The sequence below is a fragment of the Bidens hawaiensis genome, unplaced genomic scaffold (assembly GCF_021521415.1).
Source record: "Bidens hawaiensis isolate Kalapana, Puna unplaced genomic scaffold, B.hawaiensis_p1.1 tig00043781_1, whole genome shotgun sequence".
Taxonomy (NCBI): Eukaryota; Viridiplantae; Streptophyta; class Magnoliopsida; order Asterales; family Asteraceae; genus Bidens; species Bidens hawaiensis.
In genome coordinates this window covers 34,318-52,668 of record NW_027497769.1, presented here as the reverse complement: position 1 = coordinate 52,668, position 18,351 = coordinate 34,318, and the positions used below count along the sequence as shown (strand labels likewise).

At 36.8% G+C, this 18,351-nt stretch overlaps 3 protein-coding genes across 3 annotated transcripts; all 3 read left to right on the top strand.

Moving 5' to 3' along the window:
* Positions 1-1,496: 1,496 nt before the first annotated feature.
* LOC143594528 (uncharacterized) lies at positions 1,497-2,478 on the top strand. The gene has a single exon (XM_077073816.1). The coding sequence runs from the start codon at positions 1,497-1,499 to the stop codon at positions 2,460-2,462; it is 966 nt and encodes a 321-aa protein (XP_076929931.1). The 3' UTR covers positions 2,463-2,478.
* A 6,452-nt stretch (positions 2,479-8,930) lies between these two features.
* On the top strand, positions 8,931-11,583 carry LOC143594529 (putative inactive receptor kinase At5g58300). The gene is made up of 2 exons (XM_077073817.1): positions 8,931-10,340; positions 10,856-11,583. The coding sequence occupies exons 1-2, from the start codon at positions 9,026-9,028 to the stop codon at positions 11,482-11,484; spliced, it is 1,944 nt and encodes a 647-aa protein (XP_076929932.1). The 5' UTR covers positions 8,931-9,025; the 3' UTR covers positions 11,485-11,583.
* Positions 11,584-13,345: 1,762 nt separating this feature from the next.
* On the top strand, positions 13,346-17,460 carry LOC143594530 (ubiquitin-conjugating enzyme E2 28-like). The gene is made up of 5 exons (XM_077073820.1): positions 13,346-13,407; positions 13,547-13,679; positions 15,562-15,689; positions 15,847-15,951; positions 17,044-17,460. The coding sequence occupies exons 2-5, from the start codon at positions 13,610-13,612 to the stop codon at positions 17,185-17,187; spliced, it is 447 nt and encodes a 148-aa protein (XP_076929935.1). The 5' UTR covers positions 13,346-13,407; positions 13,547-13,609; the 3' UTR covers positions 17,188-17,460.
* The last annotated feature ends 891 nt before the right edge of the window (positions 17,461-18,351 follow it).

The following is an 18,351-nucleotide window of genomic DNA, read 5'->3' as shown; positions in this document are numbered from 1 at the left end:
ATCATCTTCCGAGACGTCCACTTGTTGTAGCAGTTTGATTAAATCTACAAGTTCAGTGGATTAGGTTAAATTCAAAGTTCAATGTTTTTATTTCTAGGACCAAGATTGAACTTGCTAGTTAAAACAATCAATAATCGTACAGTAATTTACCTTTGCATTACAAAATAGTTGGGTGAAAAACCTCTTCAAGTGGTTGTGACTTGTGAGACGAGCCAATAGTCAATCCAAAATCTTTAAAATGGTTGTGAGACGAGCCAAAAATAAATCCAAAACCTTATACATTTATCATTTTCAACTTTTCCTTTAATCAACTTACCAATATTAACATTAGTGGATGCTAAGTGATTCTCCAATTTGGTGATGGATCCACTAATTTTTCCTATTTACCATGTAAATAAATATTGCGACATACATTGTCATGTGATGATGGATCCACTAATTTTTATCATTCATGGAAGAGTTGTATCAAAACAGACTAGCTACATATCAAATTATTAAACAATTTTTTTTCGGCTACTTTTCTTTTGAACAACGTTTGGAACTATCTTCACTGTTTGCGTGCGTCTTTCTGAGACATGAGGTCAATCATCTATATTAATTTTATCGTTCCAGACCTGATCCACCCAGAAACACCATCAAGAAGGAAACCCCCGCCATTGTGAAAAAACACCCATGAATCATATTTCAAATTATTCAACCCCCCCCCCCCCCGGCAGTTAACCATCAATCCCTTGACATTGAACCACCATGCCAATTACGAAGCAAGTCCAATTTTATAGGCTACTTATAAAATCACAAGAGCATCTAATATTATTATGTAACTTTGTTTTTGAACGACGACTTTCTTGTGTGTTAGGCCACTGCACTCCCAAATTTGAAGAGTAATGTTGGCCAACTCTGACCAGACTATGTTGTCTTAATCGGGGATCACAATGGCTTTAGGGTTTGACCTAAACGTTCCTCTTAGAAATCAAACGAGCATCTATATTATTTTCATATAAAGGTGCACAAAAAAAACGGTTCCGGACCCGACTCCGCAGCTCCTACCCGGACCCGACCCAACCAACCCTACCCGCGGGTACAAACCGGGCTCTGGGTTTCTCTCCAGAATTAGAACCGAGCCGCACCCGGCGGAATCAGAACCGGAAATACCCTGTCAAAACCCGACCCTACCCGAAACTCCGGTCAAATACTCGACTATACCCGCAACCGGTTCCTATCCGGTTCCGATTCCTTAAAATACCTGGTTTTTGCACCTCTAATTTCGTACTTACCTTCTTTAATATTTTTAACCAAGGTTAAATAAATTTATTCGACACCCTCTTGAAGATCGACCCGTTATGCTCCCTTGCATTAATTTATTCATTTCCAGATCTTGAAACATATTAATTTCAGTTTTTTTTTTTTTTTTTTTTTTTTTTTTTCCAGATCTTGAAACATATTAATTTCAGTTCTTGTAAAACCTTTTATTATCTTTTCAACTTTCACTCACACTCATGCTTCCTTTAGCTTCCTTCCGATTATTATTATCATTATTTACAATTTTACCCTTCAAATTCCCATTACTAAAATCCCAACACCTCCCAATCAACTCAACTAGACTTCTTGATTCAATCCTTCAAGACTACGCTTTCCGGCCACTTTTCCGGCACCGGCCAAGAACCGGAGTTGTTTACGACGGCAATGTGACACCGGAGCTCACCGGAATTACCGTTTCTGCCCTCAGGTTAAGAAGTGGTCGGTTGAGGAGAAAAGGGTATTTTGGGTATAAAGAGTTTGATATTCCGGCGGGTGTTTTTGTGAGTCCGTACGTTGCTAGAGTGGTTTTGGTGTACGAGAATTTGGGGAATTGGTCGGAGGTTTATTATCCGTTGCCTGGGTATTTGTATTTGTCGCCGGTGGTGGGTTTATTGGCGTATAATGCGACGGGTGTGGTCGCCGGAGTTTCGCCGGAGTTGGATCTCCGGCCGTCGGAGGATCCGATATTGATAAAGTTTGAATCTTTGAGGGTTTTGGGAAATGGGGTTTTGCCAAAATGTGTGTTTTTTGATTTGTTTGGTGGGGTTGAGTTTAATGTTGTGGTTAATGGGAGTGTTTGTTTAGGTTTGAAACAAGGGCATTTTGGGGTGGTTGTGGAAGAGAATATTCCGGCGCCGGCGCCGGCGCCGGAGAAAGTGCCGGAGATTCCGGTGGCGGTTGGTGGTGGTAGGAGGCAAGTGGGGAGTAATGGGTGGTGGGTTGGTGGGATAGTGGGAGGTGTGGTTTTGGTGGTGGTGGCGGTGGTGGTGTTGGTGGTTTTGGTGGCGGTGAGACGATGGGTGAGGCGGAGGAGGGTTGAGAAGATGGAATGTGTGGCGGAAGGTGGTGGTCCGTTGGCGGTGGCCGCGGTTGGGAATGCTTTGATGCCGGTGGCAATGGGGTCTCGAACTAAACCGGTTTTAGAAAATGAATTTGTAAGCTAGGTTTTTTTTTTTCATTTGTTTTTCATATTATAGTTTTAAATAAATTGTTACCACGGTTGTAAGAATATATAAGAGTAAATGTGTTAGTTTTAATTTTATTAAACTTTTTTGATGTTTATTTATCAAGTAAACATGTATCAGTCTTTCACCATATAAGGTTTGGATGGATGTTAAATGGTATATTTTGCATTAGGGGTGAGCAACTTAACCGTTATAATCGTTAACCGAACCATAACCGTCATAACCAAACCAATTTTAACCGCTATCCGACATAATCAATGGGTCGGTTTAATGATTTTTTGGAAACCACCTAATACGGGTTGATTTTGGTTATAGATAATTCCAAACCCGTCATAACCGAACCGGCCCGTTTATTTAACCAAAAATATGTTTGGGATTAACTTTCACCAAACATATTGTCAAATTGTATCATTTTTATGTTTTTAGTTCAATGTTAGTAATCGAATTAACTTTAACTTCGTTGATGGATTATATAAAGTTGTTTTTTATAATATTTGGTATTAATGCTACCGAATATATATTTTGTTGGATTATGTTTTGTCGTATTTTTTAATATATGGTACCAAACTTTTAGGCTCAATTGCATTTTCTTGGTTACGGTTAACCGACCCATAACCGGCTCGCTATAACCATCAAAACCGATTAACCGAAACTGCCCTAACGGATCGGTTATGGTTATGGTTATCCATTAACCGACATATCGGTTATGGTTTGGTTTGGCCCAAACCAACCCATGCACACCCCTAATTTGCATGATAGTCTCTAATTTAATTGTTATGAATTTTGTGTTTCTCCTTAGAAAATTAGAGATCTTGTGTGGAGATGAGGAGATCACCATGCTTCTATGTAATAAGGTAGAATTCAAATTAATCAGCGAGTGGCGACTCCCCTTAATCCTATAAGTGGAAGGTTCAAATCCTTCACTGTGCAAACATCATCATCATCATCATCGTACTCAGTATATCCCACCAATAGCAAAGCTATGGTAGGGTCTGAGGAGGGTAAGATGTAGACAGCCTTACCTCTACCCTATAAGGATAGAGAGGCTGCTTTCGGTGAGACCCCCGGCTCGATAGTAGTTTTGCATCAAGCCTTGGACATAAGGCACATAGCACTCAATCATCGGGACACCGGCTGATCGGTGCATGTACCCTTGTCTTTCGGCTATCAACGCCACTACATGATGCCTGATTAACCGTCCGTCACTTTTAACGTTATTTTCACGAGATTAGTAAAATAACGTCAAAATTAGTGCAATTTCACTTTTGCCCACCCGAGGGTTCACACATATATACATCATATGTGCGCACCACAAGCAATTTCACTTTTGCCCACCCGAGGGTTCACACATATATACATCATATGTGCGCACCACAAGCATATAAATCGTTTATAAGAGAGGTTTAGGAATAAGTTAGTTTGTTATTATTAATAAAAAAAATATAACTAATTAACCATAGCCAATTTTTACACTATCAAATGTCACGTTATACAATTATTAGAAATTAACAGCATGCGAGCATGAACTGACAAAACTGTTCTCTCTTTCTTGATCTTCTCAAAAGTATGTGAGAGGTTTTATGTATGCTTTGTATGGCTATGGCAAGAGGTGTATCAAAACCTCTAGAAACTGTTGAAAAACATAAAACAAAAAAACACAAATATCAATAAGGCAGGTTGTTATGGGCACCTTGGAGGGGGGGGGGGGGGGGGAGAAGGGCGCCGAAGGAGTATGAACATCGCCGGGGGGCGCTGTGGAGGCAGGCGAGGAGGGGGAACGGTGGTTGTGACGACCGGCGCCCTCAGGGCTCTCTCTCTCTCCTCTCTCACATACACACATACATATATACGCATATATATTTATTGGGGGCGCCCAAGGGTATTAAACCATAGTGGGGCGGGCTTCGATGCCCCATTTTTTACGAGGCGATGACGTGGCGTTGACGTGACACGATGGAGGGGCTTCGATGCCCCCCACCATAGCATACAGCCTAAGTGGCCCAGGAGTTGATTCAACACCGGATTGTTCATCCACCAATGGGTTATGTTACACTTCTCTCTCAAAAGGCTGTCTGTTGTAGCAAGCCAATATCTGTTTTTCTTTTCTAATTTATATAAGAGCTTGATACTAGGAGGATCAAATACAAGAAGGTGAGATATGAATCGTAATTTAACAAGGATAAAATGAACCAATGCTCGGCTAGATAACCCAAAGTCCATAACAAACAATTGGGTATTAGAGCTATTTGGGCCAATGAGTAAATATTAAAGTACTTTGGGCTTAAATATCAATATATCAAGAGGTGAACTGAACTAGGGCCGTCTAAACCACTCGCCACTCGAACTCGCTCGCCGCCCGCTTAGAAATTGCTCAGAAACTGTTTGCTTGCTTTTTCGCTCGATTGTAAACGAGCCGCTCTGCTTGGTTTGGTTTGTAAACGAGCCAAGCAACGAGCAACGGTCTGGTAGGTTCGGTTCGGCTCGAATATTTTTAACGTATTTTATATATAATTATATATGAACAAATATATAAATATGTAGACAACACACATAAAATGTGAGTATAAATTTTTAAACCCTTAAAAATTTTTCTTATTCAGTTAAATTTATAGTCTCATTAGTTCGATTCAAGTTTTCAGAATACTAGAAGTTTGTTTACATGTTCATTACATCCCACTTCAAACTTCATTCTCCTAAAAATTTACAACATATTACAGGTTTGTCTAAAAACTAATAAATTGTTTACAATCTTCAAACTTGTTTCTTATTGGAATTTTTAGAGTGAAAAAGAAATAAATTAATGCTCGAAATCGCTCGATGTTCAATCAAAAAATGCTCGATTCGATTTTGGCTCAGTTCGAATTTCAGCTGTTCGGTTCGGTCGTAAACGAGCCAAGTAGCGAGCAAGCCTGCGCTCGTTTCGGCTCGGCTCGTAAACAACCCTAAACTGGACCCACGCATGTTGGATTAACTGAAGGGAAATGAGCTGAATAGGTCACAAGGTATATCGGGCCTAACAGGGTTCGTCTCACTAAATTAAATGGGCTTGGATTATATAAAATCAACGGTTGGGCCGGGCTAAGTATAGTTTCGTTAATCGGCACATACGTATGTGTTACATGTATTTTACGTATATGTAAGTATACACTAATATGCATAAATGGGTTAATAATCTTATAACGGTGAATATTAGTGGTAGTCTAATGGTCCACAACTTCCCATTTGGGCCGATCACATGTTATGACTAGATAAACTTTTATCATATTGGTGTAACTAGTGTTTCACTACATACTTGGGCCATGATTATATAATTGCCCACTTATTATGTGTCACACTTGATTCGGACTTCGGAGTATGTAAACATGCCTAAACACATTTACATTCATTTATCTTGTTTTATTGTACCCTAAGCTCCTGTTTGTTTCAAGGATTTTGAAGGAATTTTAAGGAATAAGATTTTAAATCCCATAAATTGATATGTTCGTTCCATTAAATGAAATAAGAAAAATGGAAACTAAATCTCATCAAATCCCACATTTAATGGGATTTTAAAATCCCACCTATTTTATGAGGATTGTTATGGAAAATAAAGGATTTTCTTATTAACCCTAATCAGTACTAGGGGGCAAATGGGTTGGGTTGGGTCGGAACGGGTTAGGGTCAAAAGGTCCGGGTCAGAACGAGCCCGGGTCGGAATGTGTCAAAACGGGTTTCGGGTCTTTTTTTTTAAGAACGAGGGCAAAGACGGAAACATTTTTGTTTTTTTTACATTTTTCGTTTTTTATTTATATTTTGAGTTATGATTTTTTTATTAATTTTTTTGAATTTTTTTGAAGGGGTTTTTGTTAACCTCCAAAAAAATATTAAAAAATTAATAAAAAAATCATAACTCAAAATATAAATCAAAAACGAAAAATGTAAAAAAACTAAAACGTTTTCGCATTTGCCCTCATTTTAAAAAAAAAAAAAAACGAGAATGAAGAAGATTCCAATTCAAATACATATTAACCAACCAAACACATGATAGGAATTCTCAAACATTCCATTCTAATTCCAAATACTTTAAAAAAAGTCCGTGAAACGAACGCGCCCTAAGATGTCAACCTCGGTGAGGTTAAATAAGTACTTACAATTATAAAACAAAATGGTGGACAACATATCCCGCTAATAAGATAATAACCTGGCATGGCAACATCTCAAACATTATTCTTAGTATATAACGATTTTTGTTTTATTAACTCTTTCTTAAGTGAGAAACACGTAATCCACCTATCACTAAAGATTGACCTTTCAGCTGTATCGTTTCTTTACTAAAATCTGAAATACGTGTGGTTATTGGCACATTATTGACATGATCATTAATAGTGTTTTCCAAACCTCCTGTCTCTTCTAACCTTCTAACGAATGTATATGCATGTTATAGTCGTGATCTAGACTTGAAATGACTTGACAACGTTACATACAGTCGTTCCCAGACAACAAGACCCGATCCTATTTTTCAACACAAGATATAAAATACCATTCGTATATACGTGAAATATATCAATTAATAACCTAACATAATTTTTTTACCAAAATGTATTTATTAAGATCCCCACTTGTGGTCTAGTGGAAGGAAAACCTGGGTTCTTCAGTGGAGACCCAAGTTCGATTCTCACTTGTGTCCTTTAGGTGGATATTAGCAATGAAGAATTTGAGTTAGGCCTTGCGAGGTTGTTAGTTTGGATCCCGAGCCCACCCAGGTTTTCGTCCCACTGTGTGTTAAGCCAAAGAGTTTTGCTCTTGTTCTTGTGGCGGCACAATGACCGTCAAGAGACAGTTGGCGGTATGGTTTACCGGGGAACGCCCAAACCAAACTCTGAAACCAGCGTGGGTCTGGTTAAGAAAACATAGTCTAGCCAGAGTAGAGGAACGAGATTCTTTAAATTGAAGAGTGCTGTGTCTTAAACACAAAAAGAAAGTCGCTATTCTAAAAAAGTCGGTGTGGATTATAATGTAATTTTCAAAACTTAAAAAACAAGCCCTAATATACAAATTACACGTAAATTGGCCCAAAGTACGTACGTCAAAATCATGCTTCATTACTTCGCTTGAGATATTGGGCGACTATACACACACACTCTCTGTTGTTCGCATGCGCTCGTTAAATCTCATTCGATCTCTTCTCAAATTTGAGCATTCAGATTCAATTCGATACAAATAGTTTCCGCTTCATATCTCAGATTAGCTTTCGTTTCGTCATATTGACGGAAAATTCAGTTAGTTTGAAGCTTTGATGACGTCACCCGAGCTAGTGTTCGAATGTACGGTAATGATTTACTTATTGCGTCAGTTTACACTTTATTATTATTATTATTATACATTCTTCGTTTACTGAATTCTGATTTAGGTATGTTGATTTGAAATCCGTGTTTGAAGCATGATTTAGCAAATTACAGTTTAAATGCATTAGTTCTCATTGCTAATTGTCAGTTTGTCACTGTTAATTAGGATGTTAGGTTAGAATCTGGTATGTTATCAGCTTTGCTTGTTGGAATCTGGAAATATGTTGAACATAGAGTGAATTTGGTAGCTGAATTGACAGTGGATGTTGTTTTGTGCTGTACTGTGGTTTATATATATTGCCAAAGCCTTTGTTGTTTAACTGTGATATACAGTAGCTTAACTCATAATTTATACTATTGTATAAGTAAAAGAGACTGCAATAATAATAATAATAATAATAATAATAATAATAATAATAATAATAATAATAATAATAATATATCTGAATGCTGAGATTATAGGAAACTAGACAACTAAAACACCAATAGTAACTAATATAGATATGTTTGATATGTAGTAGTATATAAATATCCAGATGGATCCTGTATTATTATTATTATTTATATGATATTATAGCAAATTAAATAGCTCAAGTCTCAATTCCTTATTTGTGTTTCTTGCTCTCATTTCCAAACTTCATTTTTCTTGGTTACTTTGAGGAACTGAAGTGCAGTTTCATTTAAAAAAAAGGGTGTCCAGGTTAACTGCATGCCAGACTATGTATATATCTTACGAGTTCTTAGTTCGATTGACAAGAATTACTCCAGATTTTAGCTATTCATAATGTAAACCATGTTATCATGTATTATTGATCAACAATTTATAGGAGTACAATGGGATTAATTATTGTATCTTCTAACTATGGTAATGTTATAAGATTGGACTCTACCTAATTAATGTATTCTCCTTGATAGTCATGTGGTCATGGTCACCCAACAGTGACCTCTAATATGTTTGTATACCAGTGAACACAAGATTTGAATCAAAAGTGTACACCTAGCTTTTCATTTTACCTAGTAGATATTGTGCTTAATTAACTCTTAGGTGCTTATCATTTAAAACCTTTTGATTGTTACATATATAATAATTTGCATTATTTTCTTATTATCGTTTATAGAAGCTAACATGCAAATCATCTAATTTTGTTCTTTTTCTTATATTAAACCAGGAGAATCATTATCCATCAACTTGATACATGTAAACACTAACACTTCCTCATGAAGCTCTACTCTCTTATACTACTTCATACCATCCTTCTCATATTTTCCCAATTTACCACTACATTTGCTGACCTGGACTCAGATAAACAAGCTCTTCTTGCATTTTCCAATATTGTACCCCATAACCCAAAGCTGGACTGGACTAATACTACAGACATTTGCACATCTTGGCTAGGCGTCATCTGTGACTCTAGTGGGGCCCGCGTGACTGGTCTTCGACTTCCCAGCATCGGTCTCACGGGCCCCATCCCACCCAACACTATTGGAAAACTTAAAGACTTACAAGTTCTCAGTCTTCGATTAAACCGACTCTCAGGAACTTTACCAAATGACATACTTTCCCTTCGATATCTTCATCATCTATTTCTCCAGCATAATGACTTTTCTGGTAGCATTCCCGAATCGTTTCCTTCTCAAATGAACGTATTAGATCTCTCGTTTAACTCCTTTACTGGTCAAATCCCGAAATCTTTACAAAATTTGACTCGGTTGACCAGCTTAAACCTCCAGAACAACTCGCTTTCAGGTCGTATTCCAAATTTCAAATTCTCAAGGCTTAAACATTTGAGCATTGGTAACAATTATTTTAATGGCTCTATTCCATCTTCTTTTCAAAATTTCCCAAATTCATCATTTATAGGAAACAGTTTCTTATGTGGACAACCTTTAAACCCTTGTTCAGCAATCCTCTCTCCTCCGCCTGCCACCGCCCCTCTGCCACCTACTGCCATCATTAGCTCAACGAAGATTCCATTATGGGCTATCATTGTCATGGCAGCTGGAGGCGGTGTTGTGATCATACTCTTTGGCATTGCGTTATACTTCTGTTGTTTAAGGAAAAGAAGAAATGGAAGTCAAAGTCAAATTCCTGCTCAAGGTCAAAGTCAGAGTCAAAGTCGTGTATTCAAAGGAAAAGGAAAGTTTTCTGTTAGTCGAAGGAGTGAGAAGGCTATGGCGGATTATGGTAGTGAAGTGGTGACAACTGATAAAAATAAGAAGGTGGTGTTTTTTGAAGGTTGTTTTTATAACTTTGATATTGAGGATTTGTTACGGGCTTCAGCTGAGGTGCTCGGGAAGGGTAGTTTTGGAATATCGTATAAGGCGACTTTGGAGAAGTCAGTTATGGTGGTTGTGAAACGGTTGAAAGATGCAGTGGTGGGTAAGAAAGAGTTTGAAGAGCAAATGGAGGTTATTGGGCGGGTCGACCCACATTTAAATGTGGTACCACTTCGGGCTTATTATTATTCGAAGGATGAGAAGTTACTGGTTTATGATTATATGTCAAATGGCAGCCTTTTGAACCTCTTGCATGGTATGTTCTTTTCATAATATTGTTTTAACAAGTAGTTAATGAATTATATAATATCATAAACCCATGCTATTATGCTAATCAACTAATCTTTTGAAATAAGATGTTTTTAAATTATATTTTAGACGACTTCCAGTTTGTTTAACCCATTTTACTTTTAACTAGATAATTTGAAACGTGTCGTGTTAACCTGTCAGGTCGACCCGTCAACGTGTCTAACTAAACAGGTCGACCCTTTTAACCTGTCTAATAAACGGGTCGTGTTTGGCTGACCCATCAGGTCGACCTGTCAACATCTCGTTGACCCATTAAACATGTTTAATAAATGGGCCTTGTTTAATTAGACAAGTTTTGGATTTGTCATAATCTAGCCTGTTTAACAAATGAGTCGTGTTAGGTTAATGGTTAACCTTTCAGGTCGACCCGTCAACATGTGTAATTAAACAAGTTGACCCGTTAAACCTGTTTATCATGCTTAATTATTTGTCATAATCTTAATTACTCAAATGATGTCACAGGAGACCGAGGTACCCCCAGTAGAACACCAGTAAGCTGGGAAACCAGAATCAAACTCGCCCTTGGAACCGCCCATGGCATCGCCTACATCCACGCTACTGGCAGCCCTAAACTCGTTCACGGAAACATTAAATCAGCAAACATCCTCATCACCCAACACGGAGACGCCTGCATTGCCGACACGGCCATAGCCCCGATGCTAAACTTCCCAGCCTCTACTTCCCGCTACACCGTGGGCTACCGAGCCCCAGAAGTACTAGAAACCCGAAAGCACACTCATAAATCAGATGTCTATAGCTTTGGTGTCCTCCTGCTGGAAATGCTGACAGGGAAACAACCATTACAGTCATCAGGAAGAGAGGACGTGGTGGACTTACCGAAATGGGTGCAGTTGGTGGTCCGAGAAGAGTGGACAGCTGAGGTGTTTGATGCAGAGTTGATGGGATATCAGAACATTGAAGAGGAGATGGTGCAGATGCTGCAGATTGCTATGGCTTGTGTGGTGGAGGTGCCTGATAACCGGCCTGTTATGCAGGAAGTGGTGAAGATGATTGAAGAGGTTCGGCTGTCCGAATCTGGAAACGGGTCGGATGCAGATAGATCCGACAACCCGGATGAGCAGAGGGCTTGATGGTTAATGTTGCATGCTTGGACTTTATTCATTTTTTACTAAAACAGTTGGACTTGATTCATCATGTTTCTGTTATAAGTTTAGCTATTGAATTGATTTAGACAGGTTTGATTCATCATGCTCTTTGTGATAACATTAGGATCAGTATTTTGGAGAAACATTCTAGAGTCAAACAAGCATGCAAGGTTTTGTTATCGCCGCATCACTGCCACGTAGGTAGTGGTCATTAACTAAGTAAAACCATAAATCATGTGTAGTGGAGGAAGTTTAACTAACCAAGATCAACTGAACGAGTAAATGCTGCCAAATTTTTGAATAAAGATGTATCACAAGTACTTAAATAATCTTCGACTCTCACAGTCTCACTTAATCACACATATTGAAATACAATAGTTATTTAGTAATTGAACGGACTTTAAATTGTGGGGCATTTACATATTTCCCCTTCCTAAACTTTGAAATTACATATTTCCCCAAACCATGCTTAAAGAGCATTGTACATTTTGCATTAAAAGTTTGTATTTTGGGGAAATATGTAATTTACATAGTTTAGGAATGAGAAATATGTAAAAATCCCTTAAATTGTCATCGTATGAAATTGTTGCTTTGTAGAGTATACAATATCTCTTAGATTATCCGCAACGTGAATGAAAAAACCTCCCATGTCTAAGCTGGCGAGCCTTATGCCCCATAACTAGCAGCGGGGTATAGATGCACTTACAAAGTAAGACGATGCTTTTGACTACGTGTGGTAACGTGTGAGCCATTCCTTATTTTTTTTCCCACTCACATCACATATAATTAAATTATATAAAGTATGCTGAATGTGTGAATAATGTGTGTGGTAGCTTCAGGGTGAAATTGTGTTGGGGATAAAATTGATATGTCATGCTGACTAGGTCTGTATATGGGAAGAATGGATTGTAGCGTTTTGAAGAGTTTTACAATCATCTAAAAGATCATGCTATTGCAAGGTGTTATGCCATTAGTATGTCATGTATCACCCTTTATTTGTGGGTTAGGTGAACTAAAATTTCAATTGTACGTGAAAGAACACATCTCATGTATTACCTTTTCGATGCGTATCAACAATAAAACGTATGCATTTGTTAATGAATTAAAATCATGTGAACAATAAGACCATGCATAGTGAAACGTTTTGGGAGTGGAAAACGGTCCATAACGCCCAGGCGTTACCCCCCCCCCCCTCCTGTTGAGCGTTTTGGGCACCATTTTGGCGAGGAGCGTTGTGTGTGTACACAAAGGTGGAAGCTTGATAAGAGGAGAATTAGTCAAAGTGATTATTGACCAAATGACTGAAATGAGATTTTATTACTACGCCACTTTTTACAAAATATCCACATGTTGACTAGGACATCACGTGTCGCAAAACGCTCCACAATGAAATGTTGTGTCTACACATTTCTAACATTACCGATCATCATTTCTAGTTTGTACGTGAGGTCAAACAATCAATCAGTATTTAACTATTTTGTAAAATGCTATCAACTTAGGTGATGTGTAGTGGAGAAGCTATAAAATATGTGGGATTTTTGACACGTAGCTAAGAAGGGCGATATATGGTCCAGGAACGGTGTTGTAGCCCACAAATTGTTCCAACCCGAATACTTACTCGCCATATCAGCAATTTCATCACACAAGCCGACAACAAATATACCCCCCCACTACATCATTGCCTCATATTTACCGCTCAGTACACTTTTTCTTATAGAAAATTGTATATGACGACACTATCAAAATACAGAGGAAAAGATGACGACACCGTGCGTTTATTCCACGCAAAAGTGGGGCCCACCATTTCCACCTAAATCAAAACCCTAGCTCTCATTTCCCCTTATTCTTCTTCTTCTTCTTCTATCCAAATTCAACACATTTGCTTCCCTTTCACATCTCATCTTCCAGGTAATAATAATAATAATTCATCTCAATTTCAATTCAATTGCATATATAAATATATATATTTGATTTTGATTGTTGATTGCTTGTTATTGTTGTAAATCGTTTGAATTCAACCGTTCATCTATTTGATTATCTGAATCAGTGCTTGCGGTTCGGTGATTCGTCGGTGCGAGTGATAATCTAGGGCTTTTAGCGTGTTGTGGTGATGGCGTCGAAGCGTATTATCAAGGAGTTGAAGGATTTGCAGAAGGATCCTCCTACGTCATGCAGCGCTGGTAAAATTAACGATAAATTGTATATATATATGTAGTTTTATGTATGTTTTGAGGTGCAATTATTAAATTATGCTTTGTTTATTTGCTGTAACACGGTCAAATCTGTTGTATGTATGTATATGGTGCAATCTGTTGTATGTATGTATATGGTGCAATCTGTTGTATGTATGTAAATGAAGGAATTAGGGTTGCGGCAGTGGCAAATCTGTTGTGTGTTTGTAATCAGCTAAAAGGACTCCTGATTGCTTGTATGAATAAATAATTTTATGGTTACAATGCTGTCAAATCTATTGTATGCTTGTAATTGGTGCAATTTGATGCTTGTAATCGGTTTAAAGGACTCTTAATTGCCAGTTTGAACAAAGAAATTAGGTTTGCAATTTTGTGATATTTGTTGTATGTTTGTAATTGGTGCATTTTAATGTTTGTAATAAGCCTAAAGGACTGGTGATTGCCTGTTTGAATACTGAATTTAGGGTTACAAGTTTGTCAAATGTGTTGTATGTTTGTAATTGGTGCAGTTTAGTGTGTGTAATCAGTTAACCGACTATTGATTGACTGTTCGAATACAGAATTAAGGGTTACAAGTTTTCAAATGTGTTGTATGTTTGTAATTGGTACAATTTGATGCATGTAATCGGTTAAAAGCACTCTTAATTGCCAGTTTGAACAAAGAAATTAGGTTTACGATTTTGTGATATTTGCTGTATGTTTGTAATTGGTAGGGTTACAAGTTTTCAAAAATGTGTTGTATGTTTGTAATTGGTGCAATTTGATGCATGTAATCGGTTAAAAGCACTCTAAATTGCCAGTTTGAACAAAGAAATTAGGTTTACAATTTTGTGATATTTGCTGTATGTTTGTAATTGGTGCATTTTAATGTTTGTAATTAGCCTAAAGGACTGTTGATTGCCTGTTTGAATACAGAATTTAGGGTTACAAGTTTGTCAAATATGTTGTATGTAATCAGTTAAACGACTATTGATTGACTGTTCAAAAACAGAATTAAGGGTTACAAGTTTGTCAAATGTGTTGTATGTTTGTAATTGGTGCAATTTGATGTGTGTAATCAGCTAAAAGGATTCTTGATTGCCTATTTGATTAAAGAAATTAGGTTTACAATTTTGTGATCTCTGTTTTATGTTTGTAATTGGTACATTTTAATGTATGTAGTCAGCTAAAATCACTGATGATTGCCTGTTTGTAATTGGTGCAATTTAATGTGTAATCAGCTAAAAGCACTCTTGATTGCCTGCTTGAATACAGAATTTAGGTTACAAGTTTCAACTTTGTCAAATTTGTTGTATGCTTGTAATTGATGTAATATGATGTCTGTAATCAGCTAAAAACATTCTTGGTTGTCTGTTTGAACTAAGAATTTAGGGTTACAACTTTGTCAATTCTGTTGTATGTATTTAATTGTTGCTTGTGTAATCAGCTAAAGCACTCTTGATTGCATGCTTGAATGCAGAGTTTAGGGTTACAACTTTGTCAGTCTGTTGTATGCTTGTAATTGGTGCACTTTAATGTGTGTAGGCAGCTAAAAGCACTCTTTATTGGTTTGAGTAATGAAGTTAGGGTTACGATTTTGTTTGTGATATCTAGGCACGGAGGAACTTTATGTAGCTCATTGAGCATTTAGATTAGGGTTCATGCTTAAAGCATACACTATATATGTATGCATTCTTTGAAGAATCTTGTGTTAATTTGTTTGATAGATGCTTGTGGTGTTTGTGTATGCATCACATGATATGTGATAATGTGACATTTTTGGCTAAATGCTTGATGTGTAATTGAGTAACATTCTAACATGAACATATTTTTATATAATCAACATATGCTTCCAGAATGCTCTACTTAAGTTGTGCATTTTACTGTTTAGGTCCTGTTGCTGAAGACATGTTTCATTGGCAAGCAACAATTATGGGACCCTCTGATAGCCCGTATTCTGGAGGCGTGTTTCTTGTGTCAATTCACTTTCCTCCTGATTATCCTTTCAAGCCTCCCAAGGTAGTTTTCACGTGTTATTATTTATTTTGATTCTTTACTTATAGTTTATCTTGAACTTTATTATCATAGTTTGGAAGAGTTATTTTATGAATATCTCTATTTAGCGATAGTAAAGGATAAATGATATCAAATATAATATTTATATGTTGGTATTCAGGTAGCATTTAGGACTAAGGTTTTTCACCCGAACATCAACAGCAATGGTAGCATTTGCTTAGATATCTTGAAGGAGCAGTGGAGCCCAGCTTTGACAATCTCCAAGGTTTGAACTTGGAAACATGGTTATGTTTTTATCTTTTTGTCAAGTTGCCACTTTGTCCTGCTGCAAATGCATTTAGTTAGGCTTGTAAGTGAACCAAACAAACACGAACGAGGCTTGTTTGTGTTTGTTTGTTTAACGTTTACTGAACAAACGAATGGGCATGAACACTTAAACGAGTATATTTTCTTGTTCTTGTTTGTTAAGGAAATTAATGTGTACAGTGGCGGATCCAGAAGTTTAACTCAGTGGGAGCAAAAAATAGTCAAAAAAAAAAAAAACTACATAAAAATGTAAATACATACTTCATTAACTATTACGTCGCAAAATACCTGTTACAATTGTCCTCTACGGGATTTCATCTTTTGGAACGGTCAATTGCAGCTTCATTGGTAGCACTTTCGAATACTTTTTTTTCGCTGCTACAAATTACACAAGCTTCATATTGAAAATTGCACACAATATCATTAACTTCAATGAATAAAACTTCAAAAATAAGCCATACTGAATGAAAGCCGTCATGTTTTGAAATAACTTTCTGTTAATCTCATTTAAACGCTCACCAAACTCTTGAATTAGCATATCGACAATTCTGTTAGAACAATTAAAATTATACTAATGTTGATTGCTGATTTCACTCTAAATAACTCAAAACTCATAAATAAAAAAATGAAATGAACATAAATATAAATAACCGTGTTCTTTGTTTTCAAGATTTAGGTTTTTGTTCTCTTTCTTTTAATCAATCATTAAGAAGCCGGAATACATGTGGGCTAGGTTTTTAAATCTTGTTCATTGGGTTGAAACCTGAAAGATTGTAGAGCATGAGGGCCTAATAAAAAAGAAAGGGGGCCTAAATTTGGTTTTAACCAAATTTACACTAGAAATTCTATTAAATACACTATCTCTTAGGAATAACTTCCATCCGCCACTGAATGTGTACGTGCTTGTATTCAACGGGTCAAGATTTGAATGGGTTATTTGTTTTGAACAAGTCATGATTTGAATGGGTTAATTTTGTTTTGAACGGGTCAAGTCAAGCTTCGTTTTGGATGGGTCAGGATTTGTTTTGAAGACTGTTGATGTGATTTGCAGGTGTTGCTTTCCATCTGCTCTCTGTTGACTGACCCGAACCCTGATGATCCATTGGTGCCTGAAATTGCTCACATGTACAAGACCGGCAAGGCCAAATACGAGGCCACTGCTCGTAGCTGGACGCAGAAGTATGCCATGGGATGATTGAGCTACATGTTTGAATGAACGGAACGGTAATAAAATGTTAGCAAGAACTTTGTTATAATTGTTCATGTGTTTGTTAAGAAGCCTGCAAAGGCATAGGACATCTGTCTCAATTTGTGTATATTTGATTTGGAAGAAATGGGGATGAATTGGACTGTAATGGTGAAATTGATTTCTTCTGATTAATTGTGACTTTGTGAAATGATGTTTTCTCTAGTGGTGTCAACTTATTTCAATTCACTACGGGTTAATTTGGGTTATGATTTATCATTATTGGGTCAAGTAGATCATACTGCACGTTTCTTTTATTATTTTTTAACATTTACTTTAATTGATTTGGAGGTGACTGTGATGCAAGAAAAAGAAAAGGTGGGTGCTGGATATATTTAAAAATAGTAGGAAGGGGTCGAGGTTTGCTTTAAGATATTATTTTTTTTCTTTTTAACTTATGGTTTATGTTTGTAAAATGGGCTTTGTAACTTGTAATACGTGTATTAATAAATAATTTAGTAATTAATGATAAAGAATTTTTTGATTGAAAAAATAAGTTGTTTTGGATGATGGATGTATTATACCAGTGTGATAGGTTACATGTTTATGTCACTTAAGAGGCTCTGGTGCTACCTTGTTAATATAAACAGATATGAGATTGGTACCGGTCCGAACCCGTATTGTAAACGAAGAATATTGACATAAAAAAACGAGTGAAAGTATATAAACCGAATGATATGCCGACTTCATCAGTTGGTACCGGTATTATTGAAAATACTAAAATCGAATGAATACCGGTACGCTGATTGTGTTTGGTCAGTACCAGTTTTCGGTGCAAGCTGCTAATCCCTAATTTTCCTTGAGTATGTTGATTTTGGTTTTACGCTTGTTGGACCCTGGTGGGTTGCAACCAAGCCTATGAAACCTTGGCAATAATGGTTGGATTGAGAACACGACTAGTGGTTCAACCTAGTTACATCAGATAACATTAAGGATTTGGTTTAAAGCACAATGTGAAATAGGATATCATTAGGTTGTTTGACATTTTGAACACTATAGATTAATTAGGTTGATTGTCAATATATTAGCACTATCATTAGGAGCTCTTTTTCTATTATTAAAGTAAATTTGATTTTATAATACTCTAGAATCTAGAGTTTTTTTAATGCATTC